The 20,400-nt window shown below is 46.6% G+C and overlaps 2 protein-coding genes across 3 annotated transcripts in view; one reads left to right on the top strand and one right to left on the bottom strand.

Annotated features, from left to right (window-relative positions):
* Window positions 1–12,269, bottom strand: part of ZC3H18 (zinc finger CCCH-type containing 18) — a 76,764-nt gene extending 64,495 nt beyond the window's left edge. Inside the window, exons 1-2 of one of the 2 annotated variants that reach the window (XM_075189295.1) lie at window positions 12,154–12,269; window positions 5,440–6,247 (exon numbers count right to left, since the gene is read on the bottom strand). In XM_075189295.1, the coding sequence (XP_075045396.1) occupies window positions 5,440–6,234 (795 nt within the window). In that variant the 5' untranslated portion in view covers window positions 6,235–6,247; window positions 12,154–12,269. The remainder of the gene's footprint in view (window positions 1–5,439; window positions 6,248–12,153) is intronic. The other variant, XM_075189294.1, reaches the window with a different exon arrangement.
* Window positions 12,270–18,369: 6,100 nt separating this feature from the next.
* Window positions 18,370–20,400, top strand: part of LOC142104560 (thyrotropin-releasing hormone receptor-like) — a 53,400-nt gene continuing 51,369 nt past the window's right edge. Inside the window, exon 1 of the mRNA XM_075189297.1 lies at window positions 18,370–18,794. The gene's annotated coding sequence lies outside the window, so the exon portion shown is untranslated. The remainder of the gene's footprint in view (window positions 18,795–20,400) is intronic.

Raw genomic sequence — 20,400 nt, forward strand, 5'->3', positions numbered from 1 at the left:
AAATGACATTTATCCTGCCTTACAGTTAAGCACCGTTTAGCTGTCCGGACAAAGGTGGGCAATGTTACCGCAGCAAGAAATGGGGGTGTTTACAGAAACTTTAATATTTGGGGGGGGGGGGGGGGTTTGTTTCAGGAATTGAAACTATGCATAATAATTGAAAAAATGGATACGATTTACTTCCCTACTCTCCAGCAGTTTCCCAGCCCTGGCTGACAGACCCAGGAGAATCTGCGTGGGAACAGAGGTCAGACTCCCCTGCAGCATGTACCAGGACTATCTGCAGCAGCTACACATTGCTATAGCCTCTGAGAAGATTGCTAGGACACGCCGCAGGTGAATGCTGTATCCCACTGTGCCCGAGTGTGTGTATATACACCATAATTATTACCAATAAACATCATTCTACTTATCCACTAGTTAAAACTCCTGTGAGGGCTTCCTGCACACCAGCCGCTGTATGGTTACATACACACTGGCATTGATATGAGAAAGCACACACTTTATATGCAGCGAGCTTGTATTGTAATGCACTGCTTTATTCTGAGCACTTTGCGTTCCATTTCAGTGTGACAGATACGCGGCGATTCAGTTGATCACTGACAAAAATCCTAAAATCTCAATGGGAGCCCAACGTACGTGCAACGAGGTGCAGTTAACACATTACTTGTTACATTACTGTGTGTATGAATAGTTAACTGCAATACAGACAAGCTGGGTACACACCGATGCAATTATCGTGCAGATCACACGATTCACAACCGTTTGGTCAGATATTGCAAGAGTGTTAATTTCTCTGGATCCACCTCTGCTCCGCTTCCTTTATCAGTTGGAGACCACAAGGCTCAGTCCTAGGTCCTCTGCTATTCTCTATCTATACCTCTTCTCTTGGAAAACTAATAAGCTCCTTTGGATTTCAGTATCATCTCTATATGGATGATACACAAATCTATCTATCCTCTCCTGATCTTTCACCATCTGTGTTGTCTCGCGTTACTGACTGTCTTTCTGCCATTTCACCTTGGATGTCTTCTCGCCAACTCAAACTCAATCTTTCATAAACTGAATTAATAATATTCCCACCCAAAAACAAAAGCTTCCTGCCTGACATTTCTATTTCTGTTGATAACATGACCATAAATCCCACCCCGCAAGCTCGTTGCCTAGGTGTAATCCTTGATTCACAACTGTCATTTATTCCCCACATCAACTCTATATCTAAATCATGTTACATACATCTAAAGAACATTTCCAGAATACGCACATATCTCACACAAGACACTGCAAAAACATTAATTCATGCACTCATCATCTCCCGCATCGACTATTGCAATTCCCTCCTTACTGGTCTTCCCAAAGTCAGACTTGAACCCCTACAATCTATTTTGCATGCAGCGGCTAGATTGATTTTCCTTGCAAACCGTTATTCCTCTGCTGAGCCACTCTGTCAGTCTCTACATTGGCTGCCTGTATTTCAACGAATCCAATATAAAATTCTTCTACTAACACACAAAGCCGTCAACAAAATTGCACCGACATACATCTCCTCACTTGTCTCAAAATATCTCCCAACTCGACACCTCCGTTCTGCACAAGATCTACGTCTCTCTTCCACTCTCATCACATCCTCCCATTCTCGGTTACAGGACTTTTTCCGGGCTGCACCCACTTTGTGGAATTCCCTCCCTCGCACAGTAAGACTTTCCTCTAGTCTTCAAACGTTCTCTGAAAACCCACCTCTTCAGACAAGCTTATGATATTCCTCAACCACCCTATTAATCTCCCTAGGTTACCCTATTACCACCCTCTACACAGCTAACACAGGACAACAACCCTGTGACCAACATTGCTACACACACCCCCCACTCAGTACTTTTAGCTTTGCATTCTAGTTGGTCCAATGTGCAATGTGATGTAGCACACGTCCTTGTGTTTCAAACTCCCATTGTCCTATAAATTGTAAGCCTGCGAGCAGGGTTCTCTTACCTCTCCGTCTGTATGTATTACCCAGTATTGTTTATTAATGTTCCTAATTATAAAGCGCTACAGAATTTGCTGGCGCTATATAAATAAATGTTGATGATGGAGTATGTACGCACCTACCATCATGTTTTTTCATACCAGAACACATCGCATCTGTTAATTTGGTTTTATAAACTTCCTAAGAATCACAATCAACGATGTCGGGGAAATGTGGCAGTGTGCACGCACCTACGATCAGCAGTGTAGGCAGATATCTCTAGTGTGTACAGAGTCACGGTCTTTTTAGCAGATGATTGTGAGAGATACAGATTAGACTGTAAATTGTGTAGGTGCGTACAATGAATCTGCATGATCATCGGGACTTTCTGTTATTTGTGAAATCGTTACAGAATTTGCTTCTGAAGAGTACATAGGTGTGTACCCAGCTGTAGAGTTCACAGCTTGTCTTAAATTCTGACTAATGTTATATCCTGGCATAGGGGGAGGGAGGGAGCAGAAGACTGAATAATGAAGGGACAGGGTCCTGGCAGGGCCAGGGTGAAGGCGAGGAGGGGAATGCAGCAAGGCTCTGCGAGGTCTGAGATTTGTCTGCGTATTTGGAAGCCGTTCGCAATTGGTGCAGCTGGTTTTAGGGGCGAGGTTAACATCCATGGATGTACAAATGTGTCCAAGCCCAGAGATCCCGTCCCTACAGCTGTGCTTTAAATACAGAAGATACTATAATAGGTGATAGCACATTATAACCATCCAGGTCTGACCGGGAAAGCAAAAGTCAGGACATTTGTTGAACAGCTTACACTCAGGACCTAGAAGAGGGCGCTCGAGCGCGGTAATAAGGAAAGTATTTGGATGTCCGTAATAAATGTTTGCAAACAATAATGACGCCCACCCTCTATGGGAGTTTTGACAGGCTGGTAAACTCGGGCTGACAAAAGATCATACTACCACACTATATCTATATTAGACAAATCAGATGGTTTCTGTTAACTCCCAAACCTCAACAACAGCTTACCTTTTGATGGTTAATATTCAATCAATTTATTTATTTGCATAATATATAATTATAAGGGAGGGGCTACCACATTAACCAGTATAGATTCACAAAGACAAACAAGTGTTACACTCTGGTGCACAAGCGATAATCTTGATTTTATTAAATGTAGCTTTCAATCGCTTTCAACACAACTTTATTTATTAAAATATAAATTTATATTATCTAGATATAAATAGTATGTCAGCAAATTGCTACCATTTGTGAGGTGTGCTGAATTAAAAACTGTAAGTTGGGAGTATTCTCGATATGATATTTATCTTAAAAGTGCGTTATAATATGTCCTCAAAATAAGAATCCAGTGATCTCCCCAGAATATTATTATTATATTGATACAATCGGAGAAACAATGGTTTATTCCAGCAGGCACTATGTGAGCACTAGAGCCAGCAGTGTGTGTTAGATCACTGACCACCAGTCTGGAATCAATGGCTATTGAAGTGATGTATAAGTGTAGAACAGTTGTATTGATAGTTAGATCCTGTAATAATAACTGATTAAGGAGCGATGCTTCTCTATTGTCTCGATTGTCAGACAATCGTGAGTTGTCCGATAGTATTATACAGAACAGCTACAAGTTACAATAGACTGGTTATTCCTCACCGACATTAAATCTCGGAGCTGCTTGTTGTTATAATGGGATAACTATCCCTTGCAGCCATATGCCACATTCTAACACTACGCTATAGTTATTAACATCAATGAATTAATTTAAACATAAAAAGATTGTGATTACATATTTAAAATGTCTCCGTATAACTTTCTGAGAATCGATCACAAGGTTACTCCAAGTTGTGGAGAGTTAAATATCAAGTTTTCACTTTCAAACATATAAACTTAGAACGTGAAAAAACTTCCAGCTCACGCGTTTCGCTGTTGAATGCTTTGTCAAGGCAAAGCTTTATAGCACCACAGTGTAACACTTAGTTTTCTATTTTCATTGTGAATCTGGGCTGGTAAACTTTTCAGACAGAGAAAGACAGCTGTCCCCAAAAATTCATCCACATTACTATTATGGACCAAGCAAGAAAGAGTCGGCAAACCATGAGGTCAAATCACAGTAGTTCGACTTAGATCAATTCATTTAGTCGACAAACTGTTGCTCAAACAGTATCTCGCTACATCTTCCGCTCACTGGAGTGGAAGGGAGAACACAAGCTATGGTAACTGTCTTAACCAGTGGCGGGGACAAGGAGATGAGAGTACTCTCATTTAACTGTGTCAGTGTTCTCCCCAGAAAATTTTGCCAGCCGGGTGGGTGCAGTGTAATACTGTGCAATAATAATGAAAAATGTTGGAGGTTATTGCTCACACCTGCCAGGACTGATCAGACTGGGGGTCAGTAGTGTAACACACACCAGGAGGCTGTAGTGCTCACATAGTGCCAGATCTAATAGGGGAAACAATGGTTTATTCTATTATAATAGGACTCTGTTGGGCTCCAACAGCCGGGTGGCAGGTAAAAACAGCCGAGTGGAGCACCCGGAAAATTGGTGCAGGAGAGAAGACTCCCCATGAGAAACCTATTAAATCAGCTACTCTGATACAGGAAGGGTTTAATGTTTTGCAAAAAGCACTAACGCAAAAGCAACAAAAAAAAACTAATAGTAGTCGGGACAAATCTACTGCAGTGAATCTCTTCAAACTCAGTTGATACCGGTCATCTGATATTTCCATTCCACAATTATACCAGTTAGAAACAAGAATAATATTCATCCGAGACAGAATAGTTAATAATAATTTGAATCCATTCCTGACTTTTACTACTAAGCTTTATTTATACTTAAGGAGCCCCCGATCTCTTTTATTCTACAACGCTTCAAAAAAAAATAAAAAATTCTAAGGCCCCCGTTTCACAGCTTACATCCGATGTCTGCAGTAGTAACAGCTGCTAGACCTGACCTTACCACACACGTTTGGGTGTACTACGAGTTAACGATAATATAAACAGCAACAGTGTTTACACCTACAAAATTATTACGATAGCGAAGAAAGCGACAAGTAAAAGACAACTACTTACCTGTAAACAGACACACTGGAAGTCCGATGTAAGGAAAAGGCGACACTTCCAAATGGCGTAACTTGCAAGCGGGACTTGGATTTATTTTTATTTTTTTAAAGCGGCAACGCATGAACACATTTAATTATGGTAATATTAATTGTATTCCTAATCCTAACCTCAACCCCTAACCCTACTGTAGAGGTAATACTTCTATGGATCCGTGCATTGCCGCTTTAAAATCAGAAATGTCCAAGTCGCGCTTGTAAGTGACGTAATTTGGAAGTGTCTCCTTACATTGGATTTCCAGCTTGGGTCTCATTTGCTAATTAAAGGGACCAATATGAACTGAGTTACGGATATCTAGTGAAAATACATAGATAATAAAATGACAGGAAAAACTCACATCTATCTCCCCTTCATCAATCTCTCCGTCATCCTCCTCTTTCTTCTTCTCTTTTTGAAGTTCACCATCCTTCTGATTATCAGTAATCGCATTCAAGGGGGACTGTTCTTTCTCTTTGTCGTCTTCGTCGTCGGCTCCAAGCTTCTCAGGATCGTCTTCCTGGTTAGGACCCGTAGGTTCCTCCGGGACCTCCTCGTCATAATCCAGTTCATGTTCATCCAGTTCACGTGTAACAGAGGAGGCTTCATCGTGAAGTTCATTAGCTCCCTCGTCATCTTCCTCATTGATAACAGGAGAAGGCCGCACGCCTCTAGTCTGCTCGTTATCAGAGCCTGGAGATTTTATCTCGCTCAGATTGTCCTCTTCGTCAGAACGAAGAGGGGATTTAACAGAATTTTTCTCTTGTTTTCCTGAACTAACTCGTGTTTCTGATTTATCCTTTGCAACAATTCCTAAGGCAGGTTTCTCCTCTGGAAAGGAATTAGTGATTGCAGTCTTTTCATCTGAGGTGGCCTCAGAGAGGGGCTCCGACATGGCTTTAACCTCCAGGACAGTTTTTGGGGATAAGTTATTGTCTGAACATGGGGAGGTCTGATCTCCCAAGATAGTTTCTGGGACAGCAGTGTCAGGAGAAGCTTTAATATCATCTAGAAAATCAAGATTGCTCTCCTCCTCTTTATCCAACTGATGGCGCGGAGTGTGATCTCCGTCATCATCTTCCTCATCATCGGTGAGATCAGGCAGGATTTCTTCAGGAGAAAGCGGGTCCCGTTCAGGACTCTCTGCCGCAGCCATCTGTCAAATGTACCTTTAAAAAGAAAGATGTAAAACTACTGAGTATAAATGAAAGACGCAGGAACCTACACCTCTGTCCAGTATTTTATCAAGCAAAAGAATTAAACAATTAGATGCAAACTAATAATTTGATGTCCTTTGTATAGGAGCAAAAAAGCAAAACCTTTGCTTAAAATATAACAGCAATGTGCTTAGAAGACAATATAGACATTTATCATTACATTAAATAATGGGAAAGTAACCGAATGGTCACAGCTGAATGAACAAATGTCTCCAGAAGGATATAAATACATTAGAGACTGTACAAAGAAGGGCAACTAAAATGCTGCATGGTCTACAGCAGAAAACTTAGCCGTAAAGACTAAAATATCTTACTATGTATAGTTTGAAGCAGAGAAGGGAACGGGGGACATGATAGAAACTTTCAAATATATCCAGGGTTATAACAAGTTACGGGAGGGAAACATTCTACAAAGGAAGAGAAGTATTAGAACACGAGGACATGTACTGACACTGGGGGGAAGAGAAGTATTAGGACACGAGGACATGTACTGACACTGGAGGGAAGAGAAGTATTAGAACACGAGGACATGTACTGACACTGGGGGGAAGAGAAGTATTAGAACACGAGGACATGTACTGACACTGGGGGGAAGAGAAGTATTAGGACACGAGGACATGTACTGACACTGGGGGCAAGAGAAGTATTAGAACACGAGGACATGTACTGACACTGGGGGGAAGAGAAGTATTAGAACACAAGGACATGTACTGACACTGGGGGGGAAGAGAAGTATTAGAACACGAGGACATGCACTGACACTGGGGGGAAGAGAAGTATTAGGACACGAGGACATGTACTGACACTGGGGGGAAGAGAAGTATTAGGACACGAGGACATGTACTGACACTGGGGGGAAGAGAAGTATTAGAACACGAGGACATGCACTGACACTGGGGGGAAGAGAAGTATTAGAACACGAGGACATGCACTGACACTGGGGGGAAGAGAAGTATTAGAACACGAGGACATGTACTGACACTGGGGGAAGAGAAGTATTAGAACACGAGGACATGTACTGACACCGGGGGGAAGAGAAGTATTAGAACACGAGGACATGTACTGACACCGGGGGGAAGAGAAGTATTAGAACACGAGGACATGTACTGACACTGGGGGGAAGAGAAGTATTAGAACACGAGGACATGTACTGACACTGGGGGGAAGAGAAGTATTAGAACACGAGGACATGTACTGACACTGGGGGGAAGAGAAGTATTAGAACAAGAGGACATGCACTGACACTGGGGGGAAGAGAAGTATTAGAACACGAGGACATGTACTGACACTGGGGGGAAGAGAAGTATTAGAACACGAGGACATGTACTGACACTGGGGGAAAGAGAAGTATTAGAACACGAGGACATGTACTGACACTGAGGGGAAGAGAAGTATTAGAACACGAGGACATGTACTGACACTGGGGGGAAGAGAAGTATTAGAACACGAGGACATGTACTGACACTGGAGGGAAGAGAAGTATTAGAACACGAGGACATGTACTGACACTGGGGGGAAGAGAAGTATTAGAACACGAGGACATGTACTGACACTGGGGGGAAGAGAAGTATTAGAACACGAGGACATGTACTGACACTGGGGGGAAGAGAAGTATTAGAACACGAGGACATGTACTGACACTGGGGGGAAGAGAAGTATTAGAACATGAGGACATGCACTGACACTGGGGGGAAGAGAAGTATTAGAACACGAGGACATGTACTGACACTGGGGGGAAGAGAAGTATTAGAACACGAGGACATGTACTGACACTGGGGGGAAGAGAAGTATTAGAACACGAGGACATGTACTGACACTGGGGGGAAGAGAAGTATTAGAACACAAGGACATGTACTGACACTGGGGGGGAAGAGAAGTATTAGAACACGAGGACATGCACTGACACTGGGGGGAAGAGAAGTATTAGGACACGAGGACATGTACTGACACTGGGGGGAAGAGAAGTATTAGAACACGAGGACATGTACTGACACTGGGGGGGAAGAGAAGTATTAGAACACGAGGACATGTACTGACACTGGGGGGAAGGAGGTTCAGAGGAAATGTGAGGAAGAACTACTTCACAGAAAGGGTAGTGGATAAGTGGAATAGCCTCCCATCAGAGGTGGTAGAGACTAATAGAGTAGAGCAAATTAAACATTCTTGGGATAGACATAAGGATATCCTTACAAAGAACTAAGGATCACATAGGGTTTGAGGTTACCATAGGTTAAAAAATGGACAGACTAGATGGGCCAAGCGGTTCTTATCTACTGTCAAATTCTGTATCTATTCTGCTTTGTATACATTCCACTTGGCCAAATCTGGACTCATTTGCATACGGCTTGCAGACAACGTGGACGCAGCTGGGACATTATAATAGAAGTAATTGGTCTCTATGGTAAATGCATTCTGAGTATACACTGAAGCCCCTCATGTCCCTGGAACCCATCATCTTTTATTTTGGCGAGTCTGGCACGGAGGCTGTATTTACTATAGAGACTACCGATCTCTTAGCTGTGCCTTCCACGTGGGAAATACAGCTTCAATCCCTAGAGGAAAGATGGCTGAGTTTTCAAAAGATTTAGGGTATATACACACACACAGGTGATACTGCTACAGTAACAGTTCCATGAATGGAGCTCGAAGTAGTGATTATTCATCTGTATGGTAAGCAGTGTACTTGCCCCAAGACCTTAGGAGCTTATACACTTAATAAGCCATTACCATGGTAAGTTGTGGTTAATAGCGACCCACGCTCCTTACTGCAGTTTCTCCCTCCGCACTGACACTAACAGCCCATCTTTGGTTCATTCAACCAAGAATGTACAATATCCATGTGCATAAACCTAGCGGCAAGCTGCGAAAGAATGTCTGTGTGTGTGTGCGTTAGGAAATTTAGATTGTAAGCTCCAATGGGGCAGGGACTAATGTGAATGAGTTCTCTGTACAGCGCTGCGGAATTCGTAGCGCTATATAAATAAGTGGTGATGATGATGATGATGATGATGATGAAGTGCCAAGTACAGCCGTCAACTGGTCGGAGATTTAGATCAGCGCCACCTCACGCAACTGCGACCATTTCTTATGTAGTTTAACGGTTTTTTGTGTGCAGCCAAGAGCGAGAAAAAAGGTCCCCAGAATCCTTAAAACGTGATGGGTTTCACACTATTTAAAATTAATTATGGTAGAAAAAAAACAACACACTTTTCGAATAAAAACCAACGCACCATATAATCAGAATGACCACATCTTTTGTAAGCCAATATTGCACTATATATTTTCTTTATGAAAAATAGTCACACTGGGGTTATGAACACTGCAGCTGCTGGAGATAGATTCTATTAAAGGCTTTATCTCTCGGGGTATAGAGGAGAGCACCCTACACTGTATCCACACAACCATATCACCAATTAAAGGTGAGCATTATTCACTGCTTACTCAACAAGGTATTTATAAAAACAGTACATATTATAGTTTATCCTCTTGTTTTCAGATTCCTATTGAGCTGAGGGAATTTCTTATCGTGAGCTGTCAACTGCTCAAAATTCCAAGTTCATCCACAGGTTTTACAAACATCAGTAAAATGTCAGTATTTTTATATCTAAATAATAATTTACATAATAAATTTGTTGTGTAACAGTCTCACCAAGTTTATACTGGATTATCTAAATGTTACAGATAACCAATTGTGATAATCACTCCATGTGAAGGATGATCATTAGAAAGCAGAAGGACAATTTAAAGCTGTCCAGGCATTAACACATAAAAAAAGGGCCCTGTCAAAAAAAACCTCCAGAGGAGGAGGGCGACATTTAAGGCTCTACATCCAGAGAAAGGAAACATTTAGGGGGTCTCCCCCTCCTGGAGACGGAGGCTGACATTTAGGGGGTCTCCCCCTCCTGGACACGGAGGCTGACATTTAGGGGGTCTCCCCCTCCTGGACACGGAGGCTGACATTTAGGGGGTCTCCCCCTCCTGGAGACGGAGGCTGACATTTAGGGGGTCTCCCCCTCCTGGACAGGGAGGCTGACATTTAGGGGGTCTCCCCCTCCTGGAGACGGAGGCTGACATTTAGGGGTTCTCCCCCTCCTGGAGACGGAGGCTGACATTTAGGGGGTCTCCCCCTCCTGGAGACGGAGGCTGACATTTAGGGGGTCTCCCCCTCCTGGAGACGGAGGCTGACATTTAGGGGGTCTCCCCCTCCTGGACACGGAGGCTGACATTTAGGGGGTCTCCCCCTCCTGGAGAGGGAGGCTGACATTTAGGGGGTCTCCCCCACCTGGACAGGGAGGCTGACATTTAGGGGATCTCCCCCACCTGGACACGGAGGCTGACATTTAGGGGGTCTCCCCCTCCTGGACACGGAGGCTGACATTTAGGGGGTCTCCCCCTCCTGGACACAGAGGCTGACATTTAGGGGGTCTCCCCCTCCTGGACAGGGAGGCTGACATTTAGGGGGTCTCCCCCTCCTGGAGACGGAGGCTGACATTTAGGGGGTCTCCCCCTCCTGGAGACGGAGGCTGACATTTAGGGGGTCTCCCCCTCCTGGAGACGGAGGCTGACATTTAGGGGGTCTCCCCCTCCTGGAGACGGAGGCTGACATTTAGGGGGTCTCCCCTCCTGGAGACGGAGGCTGACATTTAGGGGGTCTCCCCCTCCTGGAGACGGAGGCTGACATTTAGGGGGTCTCCCCCTCCTGGAGACGGAGGCTGACATTTAGGGGGTCTCCCCCTCCTGGACAGGGAGGCTGACATTTAGGGGGTCTCCCCCTCCTGGACAGGGAGGCTGACATTTAGGGGGTCTCCCCCTCCTGGACACGGAGGCTGACATTTAGGGGGTCTCCCCCTCCTGGACAGGGAGGCTGACATTTAGGGGGTCTCCCCCTCCTGGACAGGGAGGCTGACATTTAGGGGGTCTCCCCCTCCTGGACAGGGAGGCTGACATTTAGGGGGTCTCCCCCTCCTGGAGACGGAGGCTGACATTTAGGGGTTCTCCCCCTCCTGGAGACGGAGGCTGACATTTAGGGGGTCTCCCCCTCCTGGAGACGGAGGCTGACATTTAGGGGGTCTCCCCCTCCTGGACAGGGAGGCTGACATTTAGGGGGTCTCCCCCTCCTGGAGACGGAGGCTGACATTTAGGGGGTCTCCCCCTCCTGGAGACGGAGGCTGACATTTAGGGGGTCTCCCCCTCCTGGACAGGGAGGCTGACATTTAGGGGGTCTCCCCCTCCTGGACAGGGAGGCTGACATTTAGGGGGTCTCCCCCTCCTGGACAGGGAGGCTGACATTTAAGGCTCTACATCCAGAAGAGGAGGGTAACATTTAGTGGTCTCATACTGAAGGGAGCACCCCGCTTAAAGAACCCCAGCAAAAAGAAGGGCCACATTAGGAGAGTGAGGGGACAGGAGGGGCCACATTACCAGAGTGGGGGGACGGGGGGGACGGGGGGGACAGGAGGGGCCACATTACCAGAGTGTGGGAGGGGGGGGGGGGGAGACAGGAGGGGCCACATTACCAGAGTGTGGGGGGGAGACAGGAGGGGCCACATTACCAGAGTGGGGGGGGGAGACAGGAGGGGCCACATTACCAGAGTGGGGGGGGGAGACAGGAGGGGCCACATTACCAGTGTGGGGGGACAGGAGGGGCCACATTACCAGAGTGGGGAGGGGACAAGAGGGGCCACATTACCACAGCGGGGGGGGACAGGAGGGGCCACATTACCACAGTGGGGGGACAGAAGGGGCCACATCACCAGAGTGGGGGGGACAGGAAGGCCCGGGCTCAGCGCCATGTTCCGGGGCTCGCTCAGTGCCCGGATGTCACACTCCCCGGAGTGGCCGCCCTGTCCCCGGCTTACCTGAGGGAGGAGAGAGAACGCTGCCGGCTTCTCGCTCAGACTACTGGGGAAGTCGGGACAACGAGTGACGGGATCCCGCTAGGCCGTCCGTCCTCACTGACGTCATCAGCAGGCGCCGCACCTCGCCGCGCGCTTAACCCCTTCCCACCCGAGAGCAGGGCGATGTCTGACATTACCCGGCTGATGTCCGAACGCGTCACCGCAGCTGCACCGGGCGGGAAGTGACTGTCAGGGACCAGAGTCTGAGTGAGAGTCCGGGGGCGCAGACCCCCCAAGATCCCAATATCCCACCCATGCACCCTAATCTCCCCCCCTCCAGTTCTGTGGCTGATGACCAAGCTATTGTGGAACTAACAGTCCCAGCATGCCCCCCCCCCTAGGGTGCACCCGCCCCCTGCTCTGTGGCTGGTGACCAAGCTATTGTGGAACTAACAGTCCCAGCATGCCCCCCCTAGGGTGCACCCACCCCTGCTCTCTAACTGGAGCTCTGTGGCTGGTGACCGAGCTATTGTGGAACTAACAGTCCCAGCATGCCCCCCCCCCCAAGTGCCCCAACAACACCCCCATAGGGCACCAGGAGCAGAATACAGAATGAATGTGATGACAGTAACCACAGGGACATGTCTAACAACTGTCCCGATTTACAGAGGACTGTCCCCATTACAGGTGACTGCTCCGTCTCCTGTGGCTGGCTGGGTAGAGGGGCATGTGCCCCCCTCCGGGCCGGTCCCATAGTGGGCTACCTTGAGCTGGATAACTGGGCTGCATTTGTTTTCCTTTAAAATGTTCCTAATAGGCTGCTGAGCCCCCCTTCCCTTCCCCGTCAGTCGGCACCTTTGTCCCAAATCCTGGGAAGTATGTCCTCGTGGTGACCGAATGCTGCATGTCCATGCGCGGCATATTCATAAACGTAGAGGTGGTTGGCACACCCCAAGGACACGTGGCCACGTTCCCAACATGGCGGCACCGTACCAGCGCTCAAGTTGTCCAGATTACTTCCAGGACAATTTTGGGTGGTTATGGGTGTCCCGATGATATGAAGGTCAGAGAGCAGTGGGAGAAGCCAGTATTGGCTGTATAGGAAGGTATATTAGTAGCAGGAAGAGGTAGGTTATATTACCACTTTATAGGTCACTGGTAAGACCTCACCTTGAGTACTGTCTGCCATTTTGTAGGCTCTATGGCCAAAAAGACATCAATAAAATGTCTGCATTGAAACTATTAGTTAAGTGGTTACTATGAAAATTTGGCTTAGATGTTGTTATAAAAGTAGAGTTAAATTAAATAATAACATTCTCCTTCCCTGAGTGCACACTCATGAAGCTGGCACTTTACATGCCCGAGGCACTTTCCCTACAGCTTCCAATGGGAAGGAGGCACGCTTCCCATCGTAGGTGCTTTCAATATTTAAAGAAATCCACTTTCTTTACTGAGAGACGGTTACTTACTGCACTAAGGCAATGACTGCATTTACATTATAGGAGGACTCAGTCTGTCCAGTCTGACGTAGGCTGGGCACACACTACAGGTTTTTCACCAATGATCAGGCCAATCACACGATAAACGACCATTTGGCCCTATATCGCATTAATGTGAACAATTATCGTTCCAAAGCACATTGTATCGTTTGATTTGATTTAATAAACAGACAACAAATCTCATTCAACAATGGAACCATACAGGACAAGGAGTCATTAGTTACGAATGGAAAAAAGATGGATTCTCCATGAGCAAAGGAAGGATTCTTTACTGTAAGGGCGGTTAAGCTCTGGAATCCCTTAAAACATGAGATGGTGATGGCAAAATGCTCAGTATGTCTTTTGATTTCTATGTAAGGGTAGCTACATAGTATTACTTCTCCTGGTTTTTGTGCAGTATGTATGTGTTTGTTCATATGTGTTCCTGTTATGAGCGTTAGTTTAAACGTGTTTATTTTTTAACGCTAACTGGCATGTCTACATGCATTTATGGCCAGGTCGTGTTCTCAATGTAACACCACCTACAAATAGCCAATAAATAGCCCATCATCATCAACATTTATTGATATAGCTCCAGCAGATTCCGTAGCGCTTTACAATTGGGAACCAACATTGATAAGACAATACTGGGTAATACATACAGACAGAGGTATGAGGGCCCTGCTCGCAAGCTTACAATCTATTGCCCAGTATAGTAACTTGTACAGTATGTGCAGCATTTTACTGTTTAAATTATGCCCTTTTCAATAAACACAAGATTTTTATTTTATAAATGGTTCCCAGTGTTTAATGAAGTACAAGTCTCTCCATTGTGGACGGACTGAATTGTGAACTTTAAAGCAGAACTAAATGTATGGAAAATATGAGCGTTCTCATTTTAAACTGATTACATTCAGACTAAGAGGTTTTGTAATCCTGAAACACGTTGAGCTATTTACAGAAAGCAAAGTAGGTATTTTAGTTTTTTTTTATTGAGTTAACAAATACAGTTTTATTAATTGTATTATATTATATTATATATTGTATTAGTATTCTGCTGAGCTGGCATTTCCTAAATGCTACCACTTGGCTGTAGATGATCACCGACACTGCAGAACCGTAATAATCAGATACAAGCAACATATAATCTTTATTTCTAAGAAGAAAACAATGACCCTTATGTGACCCCCCCCCCCCCACACCCCCCCTTCTGGGGTAGTCACCCCCCCCCCCAGTGACTGAGGGTGTGGCCGGCACTAGGACCCAGAGGAAACACAGCAGGACGATTGCTTAGCAACATCAGGCTGATATAAGGGATCAGGACCTGGTAGTGACCGTCAGGGCCCCAGGACCGATGGGGGAGGTCTGGGGATCCCCTGTGTACTCTCAGGGGCTGGGCCCTCGTCTGCTGCCCCAGGGGCCACAATACAATATGACTGACAGAGTACTGGGGACAGGGGGCGGATATCAGGGAGAAATTACCAGAGAGTGACAGGATGATGGAAGAGAGCAGCACAGAGGGCGGGGCTGAGCGTCCAACTGAGATAATACCCCCCCCCCCCCCTCTCCCACACAGAGGGCGGGGCTGAGCGTCCAACTGAGATAATACCCCCCCCCCCTCCTCCCACACAGGGGGGCTAATACCCCCACAGATGGGGGGAGAGATATAATACCCCCCCCTCCTCCCACACAGGGGGGCTAATACCCCCATAGAGGAGGAGAGAGATATAATACCCCCCCCTTCTCCCACACAGGGGGGCTAATACCCCCACAGAGGAGGAGAGAGAGATATATAATACCCCCACAGAGGAGGAGAGAGATATAATACCCCCACAGAGGAGGAGAGAGAGATATAATATCCCCACAGACAGGGGTAAGAGATATAATACCCCCACAGAGGAGGAGAGAGATATAATACCCCCACAGAGGAGGAGAGAGATATAATACCCCCACAGAGGAGGAGAGAGATATAATACCCCCACAGAGGAGGAGAGAGAGATATAATACCCCCACAGACAGGGGTGAGAGATATAATACCCCAACAGAGGGGAGAGAGATATAATACCCCAACAGAGGGGAGTGAGAGATATAATACCCCAACAGAGGAGGAGAGAGATATAATACCCCCACAGACAGGGGTGAGAGATATAATACCCCCACAGAGGGGAGAGAGATATAATACCCCAACAGAGGGGAGTGAGAGATATAATACCCCAACAGAGGAGGAGAGAGATATAATACCCCCCACAGAGGGGAGAGAGATATAATACCCCCACAGAGGAGGAGAGAGATATAATACCCCCACAGAGGAGGAGAGAGAGATATATAATACCCCCACAGAGGGGAGTGAGAGATATAATACCCCCACAGAGGGGGGGAGAGAGATATATAATACCCCCACAGAGGGGAGTGAGAGATATAATACCCCCACAGAGGAGGAGAGAGAGATATAATACCCCCACAGACAGGGGTGAGAGATATAATACCCCCACAGAGGGGAGAGAGATATAATACCCCAACAGAGGGGAGTGAGAGATATAATACCCCAACAGAGGAGGAGAGAGATATAATACCCCCCACAGAGGGGAGAGAGATATAATACCCCCACAGAGGAGGAGAGCGATATAATACCCCCACAGAGGAGGAGAGAGAGATATATAATACCCCCACAGAGGGGAGTGAGAGATATAATACCCCCACAGAGGGGGGGAGAGAGATATATAATACCCCCACAGAGGGGAGTGAGAGATATAATACCCCCACAGAGGAGGAGAGAGATATAATACCCCCACAGAGGAGGAGAGAGATATAATACCCCCACAGAGGAGGAGAGAGATATAATACCCCCACAGAGGAGGAGAGAGAGATATATAATACCCCCACAGAGGGGAGTGAGAGATATAATACCCCCACAGAGGAGGAGAGAGATATAATACCCCCACAGAGGAGGAGAGAGATATAATACCCCCACAGAGGAGGAGAGAGAGATATATAATACCCCCACAGAGGGGAGTGAGAGATATAATACCCCAACAGACAGGGGAGAGAGATATAATACCCCCACAGAGGGGGGGGGGGGGAGAGAGATATAATACCCCCACAGAGGAGGAGAGAGATATAATACCCCCACAGAGGAGGAGAGAGATATAATACCCCCACAGAGGAGGAGAGAGAGATATATAATACCCCCACAGAGGGGAGTGAGAGATATAATACCCCAACAGACAGGGGAGAGAGATATAATACCCCCACAGAGGGGGGGGGGGGGAGAGAGATATAATACCCCCACAGAGGAGGAGAGAGATATAATACCCCCACAGAGGAGGAGAGAGATATAATACCCCCACAGAGGAGGAGAGAGATATAATACCCCCACAGAGGAGGAGAGAGATATAATACCCCCCACAGAGGGGTGAGAGATATAATACCCCCACAGAGGAGGAGAGAGAGATATATAATACCCCCACAGAGGGGAGTGAGAGATATAATACCCCCACAGAGGAGGAGAGAGATATAATACCCCCCACAGAGGGGAGAGAGATATAATACCCCCACAGAGGAGGAGAGAGATATAATACCCCCACAGAGGAGGAGAGAGATATAATACCCCCACAGAGGAGGAGAGAGATATAATACCCCCCACAGAGGGGTGAGAGATATAATACCCCCACAGAGGAGGAGAGAGAGATATATAATACCCCCACAGAGGGGAGTGAGAGATATAATACCCCCACAGAGGAGGAGAGAGATATAATACCCCCACAGAGGGGAGAGAGATATAATACCCCAACAGACAGGGGAGAGAGATATAATACCCCCACAGAGGGGGGGGGGGGAGAGAGATATAATACCCCCACAGAGGAGGAGAGAGCTATAATACCCCCACAGAGGGGGGTGAGAGATATAATACCCCCACAGAGGGGGGGGTGAGAGATATAATACCCCCACAGAGGAGGAAGAGAGATATAATACCCCCACAGAGGGGGGGTGAGAGGTATAATACCCCCACAGAGGAGGAGAGAGAGATATAATACCCCCACAGAGGGGGATGAGAGATATAATACCCCCACAGAGGGGGGGTGAGAGATATAATACCCCCACAGAGGGGGGGGGGAGAGAGATATAATACCCCCACAGAGGAGGAGAGAGATATAATACCCCCACAGAGGGGGGTGAGAGATATAATACCCCCACAGAGGAGGAGAGAGAGATATAATACCCCCACAGAGGAGGAGAGAGAGATATAATACCCCCACAGAGGGGGGGGTGAGAGATATAATACCCCCACAGAGGAGGAGAGAGAGATATAATACCCCCACAGACAGGGGTGAGAGTTATAATACCCCCACAGAGGAGGGGAGAGAGATATAATACCCCCACAGAGGAGGAGAGAGAGATATAATACCCCCACAGAGGAGGGGAAAGAGATATAATACCCCCACAGAGGAGGAGAGAGAGATATAATACCCCCACAGAGGAGGGGAGAGAGATATAATACCCCCACAGAGGAGGAGAGAGAGATATAATACCCCCACAGACAGGGGTGAGAGATATAATACCCCCACAGAGGGGGTGAGAGATATAATACCCCCACAGAGGGGGGGGGGGGGGGGGTGAGAGATATAATACCCCCACAGAGGAGGAGAGAGATATAATACCCCCACAGAGGAGGAGAGAGATATAATACCCCCACAGAGGAGGAGAGAGAGAGAGATATAATACCCCCACAGATGGGGAGAGAGAGATATAATACCCCCACAGAGGGGCGGAGAGAGATATAATACCCCCACAAACAGGGGAGAGAGACATAATACCCCCACAGAGGGGGGGTGAGAGATAAAATACCCCCACAGAGGAGGAGAGAGAGATATAATACCCCCGCAGAGGGAGGGTGAGAGATATAATACCCCCACAGAGGGGGGGGTAAGAGATATAATACCCCCGCAGAGGACGTGAGAGAGATATTACCCCCTACAGAGGAGGAGTGAGAGATATTACCCCAGCAGAGGGGTGAGATATAATACCCCCACAGAGGAGGGGTGAGAGATAATACCCCCGCAGAAGAGGGTGAGATACAATACCCCCGCAGAGGACCAGAGAGAGATATTACCCCTGCAGAGGACGTGAGAAAGATATTACCCCCCAGAGAGGACAGGAGAGAGATATTACCCCCGCACAGGAAGGGTGAGTGAACACTTATTTTAAATGTGACCTTCTCATTAATATTCTGTGCATGTAGCTGTTAAGAGCTGTGCAGGAGGTGACAGGAGGGGTATGATCTGGTACCCAAATTATTGAGCCATCTGATTGCACTGCACTCCGAATTACATCACCTGTGTCCCAGCATCTTCACAGAGAGTCTGTAAAAATAACCTGCATGTGCGGGGACCCCCGGGTCATCCGGTGATAATGGTTTTCACGGTTACCACTAATCCGACATCGACAAGCCCTACAAAGAAAATACGAATTTCAGAAAAACTATTGGAAAATAAACAGACTTACCTTGAACCGGACGCTGGAGATCTCTGATTGGATCACAATGCTGACAGCAAGTTATTCCGACTGGAGAAGTGTTCGGCACTCCAGCTTGACGTCATTGCAACGTCTGTCAATAGAAATTTAAAGCGCCAATGTCGGGTTAAGTGTTTAAACACTTAACCTTAAGGGTCCCCACATTGCCGCTTTAAATTTCTATTGACGGACGTAGCGATGACGTCAAGCTGCAGTGCCGAACACTTCTCCAATCAGAATAACTTGCTGTCAGCATGGTGATCCAATCCAGCGTCACCTTCAAGGTAAGTCTGTTTATTTTTCCTATCGGTTTTGCAGAAATTCGGATTTTATTTGTAGGGCTTGTAGATGTCAAATATTTCCTCATCGGTCAAGTGTACCCAACCTGGGTCATCTACATCCACGCCAGGAGCTAGCCAGGGCTAAGAAGGAGGTGCACGGCCTAATATGTGCACCTCAACACTACACACACTGACAGCGGGTTTACACTTAATTTCTATTTATTTAAAAAATATTCAGCCCGCAACAGGGGACTTATCTTGAATGGATTAGTTCTATGGTACCAGTGAGACTTTCTGAAGCTATAGGGGACTTGGTACCATATTACTTAGGTGTCCAATTCATTGGCTATTCACATTGTTCTGATATATTGTTTATTGTTTGCGCAATTACCCCTCACTTTAAACTTTGTGTGTGTAGATGGCAAAGTCTTAATCACCTCAGTCACAGCTAACCTTAGCTTGGTGGAATGACATCCTACCTGTATCTTCTGCCAGCACTTCATTTATCCAGCCAGTGAAGATGGTGCATATATGGTTAACAATCCACATATTGTACAGCCCTGCAGTAATGTGAGCGAGACACTGGGAGGCGCTTCTTTAAATTTCAGAGTAAAAGTTAAGCTAGCGATTATTTGTGTATTAGATGAAAAAAACAGCCAGTATTTAACTTATGTGCAAAATAATAATCTTCTTTGCACCCAATGCATTGTAACATGGTTTGTCCCAGAGAACATATACTCCTTTTTTTGACTAACCATTCATACTGCACCAAAATCCCGGGTTTTTGCCGGGGCGAGCTCAAACGACCCGGGTCTTGGTGCAGTATGAATGGTACAAGTCAAAAATCCCGGGTCTAAAAACCCGGGTCTTCAACCCGGGATTTATCGAAGGGTAATTCCCGGGTCGGACCCGGGTTGCCTGCACTATGAATGGTGCAACCCGGGTTTTTCAACCCGGTTTGCACAGAAAACAAGCTGATTGGCTGTCTGACCTGTAAT

This window comes from Mixophyes fleayi, chromosome 10, assembly GCF_038048845.1.
Source record: "Mixophyes fleayi isolate aMixFle1 chromosome 10, aMixFle1.hap1, whole genome shotgun sequence".
Lineage (NCBI taxonomy): Eukaryota > Metazoa > Chordata > Amphibia > Anura > Limnodynastidae > Mixophyes > Mixophyes fleayi.